This window comes from Alternaria conjuncta (assembly GCF_024043145.1).
Source record: "Alternaria conjuncta strain BMP 0040 chromosome Unknown scaffold_12, whole genome shotgun sequence".
Taxonomy (NCBI): Eukaryota; Fungi; Ascomycota; class Dothideomycetes; order Pleosporales; family Pleosporaceae; genus Alternaria; species Alternaria conjuncta.
The window spans coordinates 835,457-854,753 of NW_026250101.1; the positions used below are offsets into that span (position 1 = coordinate 835,457).

At 53.5% G+C, this 19,297-nt stretch overlaps 6 protein-coding genes across 6 annotated transcripts; all 6 read left to right on the forward strand.

Annotated features, from left to right (window-relative positions):
• Positions 1-429: 429 nt before the first annotated feature.
• On the forward strand, positions 430-1,667 carry J4E85_008232 (uncharacterized protein; the record flags this gene model as incomplete). Its single annotated transcript, XM_051472458.1, has 4 exons — positions 430-441; positions 500-613; positions 728-1,412; positions 1,465-1,667. The coding sequence occupies 4 exons, from the start codon at positions 430-432 to the stop codon at positions 1,665-1,667; spliced, it is 1,014 nt and encodes a 337-aa protein (XP_051323923.1).
• A 1,570-nt stretch (positions 1,668-3,237) lies between these two features.
• Positions 3,238-6,133, forward strand: J4E85_008233 (uncharacterized protein; the record flags this gene model as incomplete). The annotated part of the gene is made up of 8 exons (XM_051472459.1): positions 3,238-3,877; positions 3,925-4,954; positions 5,002-5,113; positions 5,164-5,256; positions 5,306-5,397; positions 5,446-5,525; positions 5,584-5,699; positions 5,747-6,133. 8 exons carry the CDS (start codon positions 3,238-3,240, stop codon positions 6,131-6,133), a joined length of 2,550 nt encoding a protein of 849 aa, XP_051323924.1.
• A 1,876-nt stretch (positions 6,134-8,009) lies between these two features.
• On the forward strand, positions 8,010-8,780 carry J4E85_008234 (uncharacterized protein; the record flags this gene model as incomplete). The annotated part of the gene is made up of 2 exons (XM_051472460.1): positions 8,010-8,593; positions 8,654-8,780. The coding sequence occupies 2 exons, from the start codon at positions 8,010-8,012 to the stop codon at positions 8,778-8,780; spliced, it is 711 nt and encodes a 236-aa protein (XP_051323925.1).
• A 1,322-nt stretch (positions 8,781-10,102) lies between these two features.
• Positions 10,103-11,414, forward strand: J4E85_008235 (uncharacterized protein; the record flags this gene model as incomplete). Its single annotated transcript, XM_051472461.1, has 2 exons — positions 10,103-10,893; positions 10,946-11,414. 2 exons carry the CDS (start codon positions 10,103-10,105, stop codon positions 11,412-11,414), a joined length of 1,260 nt encoding a protein of 419 aa, XP_051323926.1.
• Positions 11,415-13,015: 1,601 nt separating this feature from the next.
• J4E85_008236 (uncharacterized protein) lies at positions 13,016-15,229 on the forward strand (the record flags this gene model as incomplete). Its single annotated transcript, XM_051472462.1, has 3 exons — positions 13,016-13,552; positions 13,615-14,782; positions 14,832-15,229. The coding sequence occupies 3 exons, from the start codon at positions 13,016-13,018 to the stop codon at positions 15,227-15,229; spliced, it is 2,103 nt and encodes a 700-aa protein (XP_051323927.1).
• Positions 15,230-15,892: 663 nt separating this feature from the next.
• J4E85_008237 (uncharacterized protein) lies at positions 15,893-19,248 on the forward strand (the record flags this gene model as incomplete). Its single annotated transcript, XM_051472463.1, has 3 exons — positions 15,893-16,217; positions 16,284-18,019; positions 18,070-19,248. The coding sequence occupies 3 exons, from the start codon at positions 15,893-15,895 to the stop codon at positions 19,246-19,248; spliced, it is 3,240 nt and encodes a 1,079-aa protein (XP_051323928.1).
• Positions 19,249-19,297: the final 49 nt, after the last annotated feature.

The following is a 19,297-nucleotide window of genomic DNA, read 5'->3' on the forward strand; positions in this document are numbered from 1 at the left end:
GTCAGGGTACTCTCAGCATAGTCTGCCCGAGCTGCCCGCCTTGCTCTCCGGTGCAGTCCGCGGCCTCGAATGATGGCGATATCGCCCCCGAGGCTGAATGCGAATGCGCTTGGCTTGACAAGCAGGTAGCCGGCCGGAAGTGTGGGAGGCGCAGGTGGTGTAATTGGGGGCCCAGGCTGCGCTGCATATCGGATTACAGAAAAAGAACTAAAACTTGTGACGTCCTCAAGCTGGTCGCTATTTAGCTTGCCCCTCCCTCACCTGGGCACCCCACCTTAGCCCAGACCCAACAAAACACTGCGCCCGACACAAAACTCTGTCTCTCACCACTTCTACATCAGCTTATACCCTATAAAAGAGTGAGCTCAGCGCAATTGCCTTGCTTCCTCTTCAACTCTCTAACTTTCTCAGCACTACACTCAGTTCATCATGGTTGTCAAGGTAAGCTCCTTCCACTACCCCGCTGCGCCAGGAGGCAGTCACTAACACGTCCGCGCAGGTTGGTATCAACGGATTCGGTCGCATTGGCCGTATCGTCTTCCGCAATGCTATCGAGCACAACGACGTCGACATTGTCGCCGTGAACGACCCCTTCATCGAGCCTCACTACGCTGTAAGCATCCCCGCGCAAACACAAACCCAGAACAGCCCACCCATCTTTGCACATCGGCTTTTGCGATGCCATGCAGCGGCTCTACGACTACGGGACGCAAGCTAACACACGCAGGCCTACATGCTCAAGTATGACAGCACACACGGCCAGTTCAAGGGCGAGATCAAGGTCGACGGCAACAACCTGACCGTCAACGGCAAGACCATCCGCTTCCACATGGAGAAGGACCCCGCCAACATCCCATGGAGCGAGACCGGCGCCTACTACGTCGTCGAGTCCACCGGTGTCTTCACCACCACCGAGAAGGCCAAGGCTCACTTGAAGGGTGGAGCCAAGAAGGTTGTCATCTCTGCTCCCTCCGCCGATGCCCCCATGTTCGTCATGGGCGTCAACCACGAGACTTACAAGTCCGACATCGAGGTGCTCTCCAACGCCTCTTGCACAACCAACTGCCTTGCTCCCCTGGCCAAGGTTGTCCACGACAAGTTCACCATCATTGAGGGTCTCATGACCACCATCCACTCCTACACTGCCACCCAGAAGGTCGTTGACGGCCCCTCCGCTAAGGACTGGCGTGGTGGCCGTACCGCTGCCCAGAACATCATTCCCAGCAGCACTGGTGCCGCCAAGGCTGTCGGCAAGGTCATTCCTGAGCTCAACGGCAAGCTCACTGGTATGGCCATGCGTGTTCCCACTGCCAACGTCTCGGTTGTCGACTTGACTGTCCGCATCGAGAAGGCTGCGTCCTACGACGAGATCAAGCAGGCCATCAAGGAGGCTGCTGACGGCCCACTCAACGGTAAGCTTTTACTTTCCCATGCCATTCAAGTGCACGTTCTGACATGACATAGGCATTCTCGGCTACACTGAGGACGACATTGTCTCCACTGACTTGAACGGTGACAACCGTTCTTCCATCTTCGACGCCAAGGCTGGTATCTCCCTGAACAAGAACTTCGTCAAGCTCGTCTCCTGGTACGACAACGAGTGGGGTTACTCCCGCCGTGTCCTTGACCTCCTGGTCTACATTGCCAAGGTTGATGGCAACGCTTAGGAGTCAGGACAGAGCCAGGCAACACCTAAACTCTGATTTCACTTCTTCAGCACCGACTCAATGGAGCGGGCTACCTTTGGCTAGGCGCGGACAACGCGGGGATGAAAATATGGTCTGAACATGAATGCGTTATGCTAGACATGAATCAATGAATAATAATCACCACAATAAAGCTCGCCTGTATCCCGTGAACATGGAGTGACAATAAGGCTCCCCTCGCCCGTCTGCATGGTAGTGGAGCTGCCCCTGTCGTTGCATTTTCTAGCGCTCCTTTGCGAGCTAGTTCCCGAGGTACGACTCTCACGCGAATGTATACTTGCACGCGGATCCCTTTCTCGCGCTTAGTTCCCGGCTGCTCGTTTATGTCCCGTAATCTGGCGAAAGCATTTGCGGGGAAGAACGGGGTGTTCTAGGTGGCTTCCGTGATGCGGCAGTTTCAGGCATCTGAATGGCTAGTATCGGCTTTGGGCTTCTGAATGGCTATACTGAGGAGCTGTCCTGAGAATATCAGTAACCTTAAAGCATGCCCTCCCCGAAAGCGCCATCTCTCAGTAGTGAATGTTCACACTCGTGTGTCGTCGTATCATGGCATCCCGAGGTCCTGTATTGGGACATTGGGAGAGCACTTGGCCTCGGTCTGCGGGTTGCCGAGATGCCATGTCGGAAGCGGATGATGAAGCTACCTAGTTCATACACAGCTGAACCACATAACGCTGCTCATGCTTGCCGCTGCCATAACTTTGAGGAAGATTAGGTCACCAGGTTGAGCACTGAAGGCATGCGGCGAGAGACCGCGCTAAATAACTTGGCGCTGCTTAGTCATGTGACGGATCTTGGCCGCGTAGGGAACTTGCATTGCAACGCTCCACTTTATCCCCTACTTTGAAGCCCAGCATCAGCTATCACGAGATTCAGAAAGCTATAGACTGCTTTTACGTTACATAAAATTGCTGGAGCTCCAGTCTCACGTTGTTCAGCAGCTGATGTAGGTGACCTCTGTCGCGATTTACGATCTGCCTTCCACATAACGCGACGAACAACATATAGTCAGTGCATAACGACCTTTACTTACCCAACTACAGATCAGCACAACTCCGTGAAAAACGTATCGCAAAGAAACAACACTTGGCGCTCTCACCCTGCAGCATCCACTAGAGCGTGATCTACTCTCATCTTCTGGAACCAATCCTCCACCAATACGTTTAGCTCCAGTACAGCTAGCTCAATGCGGTAGCGATATCGCCAGTAAGTACCTTTCTATTCACCACTTCCGAAATTCATCCCAAAGCAGCTCTTACAGTTAGCTCCGCATCAACAACATGTTCTCATACTAGAGGTCGACCCTCAAAGCGCTTTCTCTTCAACATCTTTGTTTCTTAGCATGCTTGGGATCACATTCCCATCTACCCAAATCGGCTTCAGATTAGAAGCATGGTTTTCTTCATTCACTCAGCACACCATGCTGAAGTCATGGGGTCGGGTGTTCAAAGTCATACGACCAGCGCGTCTGATAGTGTTGTCGCTAATGGATTTATAGCTGCAAGCCCGCGACCGCAAAGCGAGGCGTACCATGCCCGCTTTACCCTACGAAATAGTCATGGCAGACGAAGACTATGCCATGGGAGATGACTCCATCATCAATTCGACGGAGCCAAATGGGGACCATGTACTGGACACCGTGAACCCGTCTGAAGTTTTTGCGAACATCAAAGGCCCACCATTATCTAAAAGAGAGCAACTCCCCTTTCACAGCCCATCGAAGAACCCCTCATTTCTGCAACCTAGTACCACGCAGAGCCAGGCTGGATCACATCGAACGACAAAGTCGCCGAGTGGCTGGTCGGATAAGATGAGCATGTCGCGCCCCACTCCTGTTAGGCGATCAAGTCCGCAAGTTCGCATACCCCCAAAACCGAGATCATCGATTCTTCCATATGCGACGAACAAAACAGGCCTCGTCTACGACTCTCGTATGCGCTTTCACGCCGAGCTGCCTGACATGGATCTCATTGATGATATCCATCCCGAAGATCCGCGTCGTATTCACTCCATCTATGAAGAGATTAGGCAAGCTGGTCTACTGGCGACTAGTGATTTAGACGAAGACCAAGAAGACAAGTGCTGGAGGATCATGACGCGCTTCGCTACGAGACCAGAAATCCTTCTGATACACACGGAAGAGCATTACGCATTCGTAGAGTCTTTGCAGGGTAGGTTTATGATAACATTAAGAGAACTCGACTAACTTTGCTATTAGACATGACTGTGGAAGATCTTAAAATGGAGGCCTCCAATCGCGACTCAATTTACTTCAACCATGCGACCTATGAATGCGCCAAGCTCGCAGCTGGAGGAGCCATCGAGGCCTGTAAAGCGGTAGTACAAGGAATCGTGCGCAACGCAATCGCCATCATTCGTCCTCCCGGGCATCATGCCGAAACAGATCAGGCTTCGGGATTCTGCATCTTCAACAACGTTCCGATAGCTACCCGGGTCTGTCAGAATGCATATCCGGAAACTTGCCGTAAGGTCTTGATCTTGGACTGGGATGTTCACCACGGTAATGGCGTCCAGCATGCCTTTTACGAGGATCCAAACGTACTCTACATATCGCTGCATGTCTACAAAGACGGAAACTTCTACCCCAACTTGAAGGACGGTAATCTTGACTATTGCGGCAAAGGTCCTGGTGAGGGGAAGAATGTGAATATCCCTTGGGCGGAACACGGCATGGGCGACTCAGAATATCTCTACGCTTTCCAGGAAATTGTCATGCCCATTGCTACTGAGTTTGATCCGGATCTTGTCATAGTTTCGGCCGGTTTCGATGCAGCCGAAGGAGACCTGCTGGGCGGTTGTTTCGTCACACCAGCGTGTTACGGTCACATGACACATATGCTTATGCGACTAGCAAAGGGGAAAATCGTGGTGTGCCTCGAAGGCGGTTACAATCTCAGATCAATAGCGCGCTCGGCGCTAGCCGTGACGAGGGTACTCATGTTGGAGCCGCCGGATCGCCTGAACGAGGATCTTCCAGCCCCAAAGGATAGTGCGGTTTACGTCATAGAGAACGTGAAACGCCAGCACTCCAAGTACTGGAAGTCCCTCTACCCTAAACACCTGGACAAAACCGACCCTGGCTACAAAGATACATATCGATTGCACGAAATCATCCGCGAATGGCAGAGTCAGCGGCTGTCATCAGAACACTCCATGGTTCCTCTTCCTCCACTCCAAATCAACAAGGCTGGCTTATCCCAGACGTTTGAACATAATATTATTGCAACGTAAGTTCATTCTCCTCATAATCCCCGCAGATCCTGACTTAGTACAGACCAAAGTTCATGGACCGGTATCCTCTCCTCGTGATTTTTCACGACCCGCCGAGCTTCCAAGACCACACCGATCCGGTGACTGGTAAGAGAGAACTGCACAACACATGGCTTGTGAGTACGGCTGCAGTCTCGCACTGTGTAATCGCTGACTTTGGATGAAGACTGATGTTACGAAGAGGTATATTGACTGGGCCATCAACAATGACTTTCAAGTCATTGATGTCAATATTCCGAGAGTCGTTGCAGTGGAAGACGTGAGCTTTCGCGATGCTTTTGCCGAAACAGCTTGCTAATCACAGTCAGTCGATCATCGGCTACACAAGATCCGATGATTCCGCAGTCCGAGCGCAGCAAACCCGCGAGCTTGCAGCGTATCTGTGGGAGAACTATATTGAGTAAGTCTCTCAGAACGCGCTTTTGATCAATTATTAACGTGTGAATAGACCAAACGAGGCGACGCAAGTGTTCTTCATGGGTATCGGCGATGCGTATCTTGGACTTGTTGATCTACTGAGCCACAACGGTAAGCATCCCAAGTCCTCTCGCAGCTTGCCTTCCCAGAGCAGCGACTGACTTTACAGAAAACTGCACCGATCCGGATAGCCCAGTCGAGTGCTTAATCGGATTTGTGGGAGAAACAACTATTCAGTCCATCAAACGAGCAACGGACGACACCATTTCCAGCTGGTACTACTCCGTAAGTACGCTTGAAGACTACAACATGATACCAGCTAAGATTCGCAGCACTCTATGATTTTCGTGAAGAACAGCCACTTCGTCTGGAATCCGAGCCGTCAACGCAAGATGCGCAAGAAGCTTGGCAACCTTATCCAATCGCCCAAGGACAGTTTAGACGATATGCTCGAGCAGCATTTGGATGAAGTGCAAAGCCTACTTTTGGAAAAGAAGAGCGAGTTTGAAGAGATGAATGACATTTCCAGTCGTACTGACGAGGGGCCGCAGAATACGGTCGCAGGGCTGCGAAGCCCGCCTGTAGCGAGCGCGTCACACACATCTAGGCGGTTTGAGCAAGAAGCCGCCTCGAATCTGTTAAAGAGCCCTAAGATGCCTCAAATGGGCTTGTTCAGTGCGAGCAGTCCTCGGAGTCCCGTCAAAAGGCCACCCTTTTGATCTACTTGAAGTTGGTCGAGAGATGGCGTGATTTGCGGCATCCATCATATTCGTTGCATGGCCTGGCGTATCTGGCATACCTTTTTCGCTGTACGATGAAGCGATGTCTGATGTTTTATGTGTTGAGTACGCGCGCTGCATTTCTTCAATCGCAAATAATCAACATCTCCTAGAGGACAGCTGCGCCTCGATAATATGAGGACCCCGATGATGACAGTGATGTTGAACGAAAGTCTTATTGATAGCTTTGCTGATGCGATGCAATGCAAAACCTCGGTACTGTGAGCCGCTTCAAGATGGTCGGCTTGCGCCTCGCTTAGGTACGAGCCCTGGAGATGGCTAATCATGACGCCAGCCGTTATCCATCGAACCGGCCGAGCCCTACGCCTCACGACAGCCGCTCCGCGCTCGCATGATCCTCCACCCACCACAGCAATTACTCCGCACACGCATCGCAATCAGCATACTGCGCCCAAGCCATGCATGCGCCAAGCAGACGGGCCCGCTTTCATGGCCGGGTCGCTGACAAACGCTAAGCTCACTCGAGGCTGGCGGCTCAAACGCTCGATGCTCATTCCTTGACGACAACTCAGCTGTGCTCCACCACATGCCAGCTCGCGTACGAGAAGGATCTAGACGGCATGGCAGCTGCGAACAGCGCAAATCGATAACTAGATACGCGGAAAGAGTTGCTACGCGCCCTTGGCCAGCATCTCCAGATTCCTCAGAACGAGGTTGGAACGAGATTGGCAATACTGATGCACTCGGCGGCGCAGTCGAAGAGATGGTGGCACGGAAATAGGCCAAGTGGTGATGGGCCAGCATCAGCACTAGCTGCCGTTACACATATCCAACCTTCTATCGACTGTGCTTCTTATTCCCTGCTGACATGCTGATGGCACGCCCCGCTGGCGAATTTACAGGCATGTTGCTGCAATGGCTGTACGCCTCAGATGCGCCCGCACAAGGGCGCGCCTGCCAGATCGGCAACATTGAATGTACTGATTGGTTGCATAAGACGAACAAAGGCTATGTATGATGGCAGATACAGGAAGGTGGCCTGTCGCTTGGTCCACTATCCGCAGTGCGGCTGTGGGGGCTGGAAACAGCGGTATCGAGCAAGATGGGCGGAAGAGTGACTTAAGGGTTGGGGGTCAGCCTGCTGGGTCACCTCTGCTCTGTTTCTTTCTTTGAGCCTTTATGCTGCCTGCTACACTGCTAGCACTGCATTCATATTTCCCCGACAATCAGAAAACTGAGTGGACTAAGAGATCACGGGCTTTGTGCAGGAGGCTGGTCTTACTATTGTGCTTATCTACCCGCCACACCACCATCGCAATGAGACGCTCGTGGACCGCAAGGCTAGCAGTGGCCATCGCGACCAGCCAACTTTACTTTTCGTCTACTATGGCGCAAGATGTCTCACAGACAGCATCCAACAATATACAATCTTCATCGGCGACACCTACGACCTCGGAAGCAGTAGAATCGTCGACTGCAACACCGACATCTTCGAGTGAACCAACAATCCACTCAATCAAAGCTGGCGCCGGAGGCTTCAAATTTACACCGCAAGAACTTCACAATGTCTCCGTGGGCGACATCATTCAATGGGAGTTTTATCCACCGGATCATTCGGTCGCGAGAGCTGAGTTTGGATCAGCCTGCGTACCGTATGAGTATACGGGAAAAGACAAAGTAGGGTTCTGGTCTGAGACCCAATGGGTGAACAATACGAATGAGGTTGGTCCTTCGATGAACAGCCGGCCAAGTTACGCTAACACTCTCGCAGCTCACATACTTCAATGTTACGATCAACTCGACAGAACCCATCTTTTTCTATTGTGCAGCACCGAACTCGTGTCTGGGCGAACACATGGTCGGAGTCATCAACCCGAACTCTACGCAAACACTGGCATCGCAAGTTCAGGCGGCTGCCGCAGCAGACTTTCAACTAGCGCCTGGCGAACCAGTTCCTGGCGAGGCAACATCGACGCTGTCTAATGCTCCTACGTCAACGGGAGCACCGCCACCGTCTAAGGGGGGAGGTCATGGTGGCGGTCATAGCCTGTCCACTGGTGCCATCGTTGGCATAGTAATTGGTGGCGTGGCTTTCCTGGCAATCTGTGCCGCTCTCTTCTTCTTTGTAGGCCGATCCAAGTCGTTGAAGGAGGTTATCAAACAGCGAGATGGTACGAATACCCACGATCCAAACATGAGCCAACAGTACGGTCGCTCGGACTACGGTCATGGAGGACTCTCATCGCCAGGGTTTCAATCGCCAGCTCCTGGCTATGCTACTCCACCGCCAGGACACTACCCAGACTATGGCTTCAACTCGCCCCCAGGATACGGTCAGCACAACGTAGGAGAGCAGTACCCGTCGGGTTGGACCAGCCCTGGGCCCCAACACGGCCATATGAGTATGATGAGCAATGTCAGTGGGTTGTCGCAGCAACAGTAAGTACCACTCATCTGAAAGATACCTGGCCTAGACATGCACGCTAACTATGTTTATAGGATCGACCAACTAAAGCATGCACAAATGAACGGGCAACCTGCCGTAGCAGAGTTGCACAGTCCACCGCTGGAGCAACAGTCTTTCTCGGCAGAGTTGGACGCATCTGGACGCAATAAGCCAAAATGATGAGCGATATGTATTTGAATTATCATCTTTAGCTCGTATGCAATGTTTGTTTGAAATCATTTGGATAGAGTAGTGCAATGCCCGAATGGGACTCGTGCAGACAGCGTGATAAAGCATGAAAACCTTTAGCGCCGTTGCAAAGGCTGGATCATACGATGCAGGCTACCTCGAACAGAGACAGAAGAGATGTATATAGTGCAAGCTTATCGATAACATGAAGTGTAGTCACCACTTTGTTGTACGTACGACTCTCGCAACGACACTAGAGAATACATAAGTAATACACGAACCGACTCGAGACTAGATCTACTCCCGGAACTCACGGCAGCAAGAAGATCGGTCTAGCTGACGGTAGACCGTACAGCAACGAAACCATCATGTACTGCATCTGCAATTGCCACACGATACCATTTCGGGCCTATTGTGTAAAACCCTGCCAAGCGGCCCTCGTCTCGTCGAGTGATGTTGTGGCATTGTAAAACGTGGGCCGGCAACCAGCGGCTAGCGACATTGTGGTACCAGAGTTTATCGCAGGTAGATAGCAGAGGGTCCGCGGGTTAGGTAACTTTGAGGTTGGAGTTGGACGCGTCGCGCATAGTGGGTACTCGAGCGAGGATAATTGTCAGTTGATCGGTCGTCTGGTGAGTGAACTCTGCCAGGCGTTGACAGCTTTGTGCGATGATGACTGGAACATGCATGTTTTTTGTCGAAGTGACATCACGCTCATCGTGTAGTCAGGCTTGAATGAATTGAAGACTGGCGCAGTTTCGCAAGAGCAAAAATCTACACACTATCTAAGCTAGTGCGAGCGGAAGCTAGCGATCGGTTGTCGTCTTCTGGAAATTTTGATTAGAGGATGTTCCCTCCATGTCTAGGGCTTAATGGCTAATCATTGGCGGTCAGGCGCTCCGCAGCGATGACGAGCATGTTGGCACGCAGGGCCGATGCGCCTACACGCAACCAGCCAGGAAATGCGGTGAGAATTACTAAAGGCTGCGCAAGACAGGAAGAAGCAGCCATGGGATGGTTTGCCGATGTTCAAGAGGGTGCAAGGTTTGCCCGGCAGCCTACAGAAATCCCCGGACGTCACACGTGGTGTGGGCGCTGCCTGCTATCGTCAGAACGCCAGCCAAGCCTCGCTCAAGGAAGAGCGGCGGCCCTACGCACTCGACGCCAGATGAAGCCTCGCCGATGGTTCCTCCCTTCCCCACGTTCCTGCCAACAGTTCCGTGACCGTCCTCAGGCCTGACTATGATTTGCACCGCGGTTGCCCGATCTTGCCATCTTCCTCCACCCTAGGACCCCCAGCCCGGCACAACGACATGATCACTTCCTCACCCACAATCTCGCAACCGCCCTCGCCGAACACGACCTTCCACACGCCCACCCACCGCCCGTACCATGCCTCGCGACGCACATCGGCTTCCTCCAGCGCCCACTCGCCCCGCTTTGCCGTGACCACGGTAGCCTCACGGCGATTCGACGCGCCGCCCACCCCAAAGCCCGCCTTCTCGGCGCCCTCGCCAGTCCCGACGTTTGCGCCCTCGCCCCAGAGCCGCAAGAGGGGATACGTCGACTCCGGCACCCAGTACTCCCCGTCTGGGTTTCCCCCGACATATCGGCCGCAGCCCAGCAACCGCAGCAGTGCCGATATCGCTCTCGATTCCTCCACCCTTGACCAGGACCAGGACCAGAAAACGGCCGACCCGACGTCTTCCAGCGCTCCTGCCACTGTGCCTACACAGCGGGGGGATACCTCCGCCGCGCCTGTCGTCACGGAGCCCCCCGAGCCCCAAGTGCGGGTGAGTCCGCAGCCCATCGCGCCCGCGAACAATGTGCAACCTCAGGGTCGCCGCATGTCGCACGAGAGCACGCATGCGGAAGTAGAGCCAGCCGGGGTGCAGAAAGAGCAAAGCACTGTCTTGCAGGTTCCTGCCTCGCCAGCCAAGCGAGCGAGGCCCGAGGAGCCAGGCGTCAAGGTCATGCCCCTTCAGTATGAGACGTGCGACGTCAAAGACCTCGGTGTGCTCATCTCCGACATGCTTATGGAATTGGTGCGGCTCAACGACGGCTATCCGCTGCGCGACGGCACACTTACACGATTCCACTCCAGGTGCGTCCGTCCAAGACTGACTGAAGCAGTGTTCGCTGACATTGATCCCCAGAGCCCCGCCGGGCATCTCAGTACGAGACTATCTCTCCCGCCTCATAGTGCACGCTACACTGTCTCCGCCTATTCTCCTCTCCATGGTCTTCTACGTCGACAAGCTGTGCGCCATGTACCCCGCCTTCACAATCAGCAGCCTTACCGTGCATCGATTCCTCATAACTGCTGCGACAGTCGCGGCCAAGGGCCTTAGCGATAGCTTTTGGACCAACAGCCTATATGCAAGGGTCGGCGGCGTTAGTGTCCGGGAATTGGCGTTACTCGAGCTGGAGTTTCTGCGGAGGCTCGAATGGCGCATTGTCCCAAAGCCGGAAGTACTCGTAGATTACTACAAAGGTCTGGTCGATCGTGGCGCAGGATACGTTATAGAGAAGGAACCGGAATCAGGACCGATGGCCAGCTCAAACCACATAACCACGCCTACGGGATCAGCGACAGGAATACACACCAATCAATCAGGCACATAATGACGGAAGCTCTTGAGCGCTGAGCAGCATCATGCCACGATATCAAGCCAGCTCATAAAACGCTCCCAAATGCCGTTAGCGTCTCTATCTCGATAGCTTTGGTCGCAATCATGAGTTCGCGAAGACGACGTTGCGGGTTATCTTATCTGTTCCCAATGTCAAGCCAAACCGTGGCCGCCCTTGTATGGAAGGCTGGGAAGACGGCTGGTTGGATGTCGATGAGCTGGCGAACATGACTCGGCAGGAGTTATCACCTACAGCCTCTCCTCCAACGGGGGATCTTATCGAGCTGCCGGGAGCACATCACTACATCATCTCAGGCTCGTGCCATCAGCGAGCACGCTCATAGGCATCTTTTCGATGCCACCAGCACGGTCCGTCACAGTGACGCCTCTCGTGGCTATCAAAAGCCCAAGGCATGCTTCAGAGCAACAGAACAGCTAGGGATGAAGCAGAACACTGCCTCGTGTGACCGCTTGTTTAGTAGACAACGAGCGCAGGATGCACGAGGCGATTGAGAAAGTTGAATAGCAAGTATTACTTGAAAAGTACCAGCAAAATTAAACCATCAACCTCTTTCAATATGCATGCCACTATCTTGTGAATGGTGTTCTGGCAGACGCACCACGGTCAAGCCGCTAAGAGCATCCATGGATGCATCGTGAGTAACGTGGACGAGTAGAATCGGCTGCTAGCATACCCCAGTCGTAAGACGCACGGGTGCCGCAGAGTGAGGCTAACACTCCACCCCTATGGCGTAGCTCTTCGTGCTATCGCGCTCCTTTGCTGCGACGACGGAGGTTCCTGCAAATGCCACGGCGCAGGGAGAGCCGAAGCATGCTACACGCGACCTTGATCAACGATGTCGGCTTAGGTAGTGGTGACCCTGACCCAAGAGTTGAACATGACCTGACTTGAAACCCTCCGTCTTTCATTCTCCACCCCCACTACACTCTCCACGCGTCTGTCTTTACGAGGTCAGATTAGAGCAATCGTGTGCCGGCGCTACCCCGAGCACCTCGCGATCCAGACGTGATCTCCACCCCGACCCGCGGCAGACGCGTCTTACTCCTCCGGCGGCGGCAGTAGCGCGACTATAGTACTATGAGGGTATGTGTGTATATGTCACAAGAGCCCACGGACCCAATCGAGCGCTCTGTGTTCCTCGCCAGTTCTGGCTTTACTTCCCTGGCTTGTCTGAAACCTTCGCACGTGCTCAAGTTGCTCGTCGATAGTTCCGCCATGCTGCTTGATCACTCTGTAATTGACAACTCACTAACTGGCACCAGAGGTTCAGGTAATTCTCCAACACAGAGTGCTATGCGTAAGAGATGAACTCGGAATACACCCGCTGGGATGGTATCAAACACCAGTACGACAGTCCTTGGAGCGCGCCTCGCCCCGAGGCACCGCCAGCGCCGTCTGCCCTCCCGTACGCGTTCCCCGAGCCCTTTCCGCAACTCACAAATGGGTTCCAGCAACTGCAGGTGGGAAAGCACCCAAGAACGCGAACGTCGCCCGTAGTCACGCGCACACGCATAACCAGACACGGCTCCGAGCCAAACCCTACCAGACCGCTGTCTAGCGGGGGAGACGCCCACATGGTCCCTTACCAGACCCTCGTTCCGCATCGTCGCTCCGAATCCTACTCCCAGCCCACCCCGCTCGAGGACTTCCGCAAGTCAAGACGATGGCCGCCGAAAGGATACACGTCGGAGGATGCGCTGGAACCTGACCAGGCAGAGGAACTCATATGTGCCGGTGCGTCGTCGTTCAAGGGATATTGCGATGCGATAGCAAACGCACCAGCGGGCTACGATCGCTTCTATGCGGTCATGGAGGCTGAGCATCAGAGCCGAACCGACCGCGCATCTTTCCAGCAGGAGGCATACCGGGACATTTCGCTCAACATGACGGGTGCGTCTGATAGCCAGTTTCCGTGGCTGGCTCACGAGTACCCTTGCATGGCGTACGCGTTTGGCAAGAGTGCAGGAACCACAACTTTGAACAACTGGGTCAGCAAGTGGAGGACCAGTCAGCCTCCCACACAATTCGCGAGCGAGGTCAAGCCACGGAAGATCAGGCTCCTTCAAATTCTGGACCGGTTACAGACCCTAGAGAGCGGCCTCAATGAAGATGTCAGTCAACAGTCGTGCTCGGGGTGCTTTGGTTCGAATGATCCTAACTATTGGTTTCGCAGGATCCTGAGGACTTATATCGCTACCTATACGGTACACTGATCGAAGACCCGGAGCGATTTGACGAAGAGCGCCGCCATGTTCGGATCGACCAGCAGATCACAGATCTCATCACAGTACTCAGCAACCCAAAATGGGTAGATTTCTCACACCCCAAGAACCAGGTTGTGGCGAAGTGGTTCGATTCTCCCGATCCGCAGCGGAAGCAAGACTTCTTCCACCAACTGCTACTGTCAGTGGAACTCTACCTTCGAATACACTCCAAGCACCATACAGACAAGTCCAAGCGGAAGCTCATCCTGCAGCTCCCAGCCATCATCACATGGGACCTAGCAGTGGCTCAACGGTGGCTCGAGAACATGGAGATTACGAAGACGCGTACATCATCTACCCAGAGCACTTTTAGCTTCGATCTGAGGAGCAAGAGCAGACAGATCGAAGCATTGAGGCTCTTTGCGGCAACGCTCAAATGGCCGAACATGGATGAGGTTGAGTATGTCCTAGACGAGCAGGACCTGAAGGAGAAAGCACTCGAGGACCGGTCCGCGGATGCCATGTCCTGGTTTTCCGGGATTATCTTGCCAGGTCGGACACTCCCGTGGCTCATCATGAACAGCTTGATAGACTGTGACCGAGACACCGGGGATGCTCTAAAGTACCTGACTCATGTGCACCCTGCATCTGGATTCCAATACCGAGCGAACACGTACTGGTCATCACAGTCTATTGTTGGCAAAGTACTGGGTGCTGCACGCGGGGTGAAACAGATTGCCGGCTGGATTGGACCATGCATCTACACCCCGGATCTCAAGCGGACAGAGTGCGTGAAGGTCAGACAGCACGAGTCTCCGGATCCCATGCTTGTCTCCATCGACGTAGAGTCTATGGATCAGCGCAGCAATCCCTTGGGCGCGCCAGACGACATGTATCCCGTGGACGACTACGAGGTTCCTATGCCAGACACCGAAGATGTCACAGACCTCATACGTATGGAGAAGCTTCGCTTCATCCCCGTTAAGGAGCGTCCGGAAGGAACCAGACATGCTGCTGGTCCTCCAATACTGTTCGATGCTGGTATTTCATTTGCATGTGGTGGTGAGAGCTGGGTGATGAAGTTGCGATACAATGTCGACTTTATCAATGCCTTCCCCTGCCACCAGGGCCCTCATGGTACCGATTATTTCTCGACAAAAGCTTGTCACATGCTAACATTCATCAGTGCTTTTCTACGACTTTAGTTATAAAGCCATAAAGATTGACGACGGCCTCGTCGACATCCATGATTGGGGCACCCAGTCCGGTCGCATACCCCGTCCCACGTCATCCAAATCCTCTCCTGGCAAGAAAGCCCTCACACTCATGAACGAGAAGCAAAAGAGCGCGCACGAGCAAGTTACCAATGTACTCGTTATAGAGGCTCTGGGTGTGAGTGATAACGAGGTTTTCGCAAGAGCATGGTGCGCGCATCATGGACATAGTGCTATTGTGGCAAACATCAAGGAGACGTGCATGGCTTGTGCGATTCGGGAGGCGTACGCGGCATGTGTGGCTGTTGTCATACTTACTGAGGGGGGTGTCGTGAAGGAGAACGATACCGAGGTTTATGGATATGGGTGAAGAGAAGAATCTTCTGAGGGATATGCATTTGCATCTTTCTGGGTCTGCTTCGGCACCCTTTTGTATTGATGGCTACACGATTCTCTTTTGTCTTGGCGGCGGGACGGTGGCATCGGGAAGGGATTTTGGGATGCGTGTCACGACTGTAACGGTACTCATGGGAGTTAAGGTCATGATTATGTAACACGTTATGAATGTACGCATTTGCTCTGTTCGGACATGGAAACCTTGGACCGACTTCGCATGAAGGGTCGATCACGTGGCGATAACCAAAGTGCCCAGGTGTTATCGCGCGACTCTGACGTTTGCGCCAACGCGATGGAGCGCGGGCGGCTTTGTGCATCATCAAAGTTCCCTCGCGACCACGCGGCGAAGCATGACTTACCTCGCAAACTTCTCATCGCGACTGACGACTGTTTTGAATTAGCGCTTACTTGCCGCATGAACAGTGATACAATTCTCTATTGCGCCTTCCTACGATCCTCCAGCCTCTCAAGCCGCAGTTTCCCTGGGACGCTTCCATTGCGCCGTTCGTCATTGCCACACGCTTGTGCGCCCAGCACTGAACCTCTTCGCATGAGGCTGCACGACGACCGTTAACCTGTGCCAGTCGGTCGTAGCACACGCCCATTACCGAAAACCCGCTCGCTCTCCGTCTACGCCATGGGCCGGTCAACGATTCCTCCCGCGCTCAGCGAGCTTGCGAATCCGAGCACGCCCGAGGCACAGCTCGCCGCGCTTCAGAATCTGAAGAATGAGATTGTCGGACACGAGCAGAGGAAGGAACTGGCAGTGACACATGGTGTTGTGAAACCACTGGCGGGCTTGCTACGGGCGGAAGCTAGGAAGGGTGGGAAGAGGAGGAGAAACGTCACCAATGGACACAGCTCTGGGCTCTTCAATGAGTCCAGAAAGAGCGCCGAGGAGTGGACGACCGAGGATGAGTTGAGGTTCCAGGCCACGCTCGTTGCCGGTAGCCTTGCGAATGGTGAGCGCGCATCGCGAACCGATACTACTGTGAAGGAACATGTTGGCTGATATTTGAGACATACAGGGGGACCAGCATTCGTCGCTCCGCTTCTGGCAGGTCACGTACTACCTCCCCTGCTTGAAGCGCTACGACCCAGCGAGACACCTTCAAAACTCGTTACCACGACCCTCAAGACCCTCAACCAGATCGTCGATGCAGTCAACCAAGAAAAGCCCTGGCTCGACCACTCCGAATCATCCTCCCGATCGTCTCTCGCCTTTACCGTCAACGAATCGATATACACCAGGCCTGTCATTGACAGCTTGGCCGAGATACTGGCGCAACCGACAGGCACGATGAAGGCCTACCAACAGATTGACTCGACGATCCGGCTCATCACGAAGACGTGCGTAGAAGATGATCAGAAGAAGATGCTAGTAGATGCGGGAGTACTGGATCTCCTCGCTGACAAACTTGCTGCTGTCGCTGCCATGGACGATCGTATCCCCGCAACCGAGTGGAGGCATTCCAATGGCCAAGCAACAACAACAGGAGGTGACGGCTCGAACAGTGTTCAGAAATCGGCTTTGACGCCGACAGATCGGATTCGTTTGTCGGACATCATGGAAGCGATTTCGGTCATCATTAAGGACTCGCATTACTATACCGCACGTTTCCTGTATTCACACTCAATACAGCAGCTTTTTGGGTGGCCAAAGGAGCGGAATGTATCAGATGGAAGTACACAAGCGGCATCGTGGGATAAGCTAATACCACGGGTACAGACGATGGCGAGCAAATCAGATCCGTACATCAAACAATGGCCGGCGCTTGGTGCCTATGGCTCTGTCACCGGGGATAACTATTCTCGACTACCGAGTATGGACTCGCTGCAGCAGAACTCAAGTCGAAGTGTGATCACTGACGAATCCGAGTCACCACTCTTCATATGGCTTATATACGTCGCCCGCCGCGGTGAAGGCCGAGAACGTCTATCTGCTTGTGGGATGCTCGCACTGCTGAAGAAATTCGGCGAGCGTTGGCCTTTGAACGACCCTTCCAAGACATCACGAGAGCGCCACTTCTCGTATCTCATCATCCCTCTCGTTGAGAAGATGATTGAAGATTCAAGTCCGACATCAGAGCAAGCGAAAAGAGCTAACACTCTAAGCTCTGCTTCAAGAGATGAGATCCGATTCATGTTGGAACGCTCGCCAGTTGTACTTGCGGAGCTGATTGCAGGAAATAAGACTCTTCAAACAGCGGCCGTCCATAATCGAACCCTACCGACCCTTATTCAGATCCTCAAGAAGTCGTTCGATGTGCCGGCTACATCTTCAAAGCCTCTCTGGCAACCACGATCGTCATCTCACGAAGTGAAAGACCCAGATATTGACCCTGCATCTTCCACACTGGGCAGACCTGGACTAAGCGCCGATGTATTGCACGCTTTCAGGTATCGAGAGAGTGTGCTACTGGCTCTGGCGGCGATAGCAGGAGACCAAGATGCGTTGAGAAAGATGGTCATTGAGATGGGCGCTGCAACGCACATCATCGAAGCCTTGGTTCCTTACCGTGAAAGCAACGAGCAGGGCGCGTCTTCTTCAGCGAAGGACGGCAACCCAGATTCGGTGCTCATTGCTGCGTGTAAAGTCATACGGTCGCTTTCCAGGTCTGTCAGTGTGCTGAGGACCAGCTTGATCGATCACGGAGTTGCACAGCCGATCTTCGAGCTCTTAACGCATCCGAACGTCAAAGTACAGATTGCTGCTACGGAGGTCATCACCAACTTGGTGCTCGATGTGTCACCTATGCGAACTGTAAGTACGATGCTCATTGCGCCCTTTTTTCATGCTAATGTATTTACTAGGAGATCGTCGAGTCTGGAGTACTGGGAACGCTCTGCGAACAATGTAGATCCGCAAACTTCGACCTTCGTTTCGGTAGCCTTTGGGCGCTCAAGCACTTGTGCCTAGGCTTACCACATGCCATGAAGATACAATGCCTTGAGGAGCTCGGTGTTGGCTGGCTCGTACAAGTACTCAATGGAGAACCATCCAAGCCAGCTATGGGTACACCCAACGCAGCAGGAGAGCAAGTCGATATCCTCAATGCGGTTGACGAGCCCCATATGGATGTGGACGAAGAGCCGTCTTCTGAAGAGGATGATGACGCCATGACCGAAAGTATACCGTCTATGCGACGGCATCAACGTCCTGGTTCACGGTACACAAGTGCAACTAACATCCGAGACCGGTTACAACAGATCAAGAACGACGAACAGGACAACCGGCTTAACGGCGAGCGCGACGATATCCGTATACAAGAACAAGCATTGGACTTCATCCGGAACTTTGTTTCAGAAGACAAAGCTTCCGGTGAGATGATCGACCACCTGCTCAAGACCTTTGGCCACAGTCGGTTCTTCGAAATTCTCGATGCTAAGATCCGGCCAAAGACGATGTCACAAGCTCAACCCAGTGCTACAGCCCCAAGCTACTGGCCAAGCACTAGCCACCGCACACCCTTTTCCTCTTCCACAAACACCCCGGCACAGCCAAATTGGGCTACCTATCCCGCCCCCGAACTCATTCTGGCCGCAGTGTATATTCTTGTGCATCTCGCCAATGGTCGGCCTCAGCACCGCTCTCTTCTCATCTCGCAGACCACTCTCATGCAGCATGTTCTTCAGCTTTTCACTCACCCTCGTCGCGACATCCGCGTCGCATTGTCCTGGATGCTGCATAATCTGGTGTGGATAGAAGATCATACCGATGAAGCCGCTACGCGTGAACGTGCCATCACCCTTCGCCAACTGGGCTTCGAGGAAGGCGCTAAGCAACTGGGTCGCGATGCAGACAACGACGTACAGCAACGTGCAATAGTAAGTATTGAGCAGTTCGACAAGCTACTCAACGGTGGTAGTGGTAATCGTCGGAGCGGTGGCTTTGGTAGCCCTGGAGGTTTCGGTGGTGGAGACAGCGGCGGTGGCCTTTTGAGCGGGCGGTTGAGCGGCGGGATGCATGGCTGGAGACATGATAGGGGTTAATTCTGGGATAAGTCAGGTGCACTTCAAACATGTATATTGAGGAGACCCT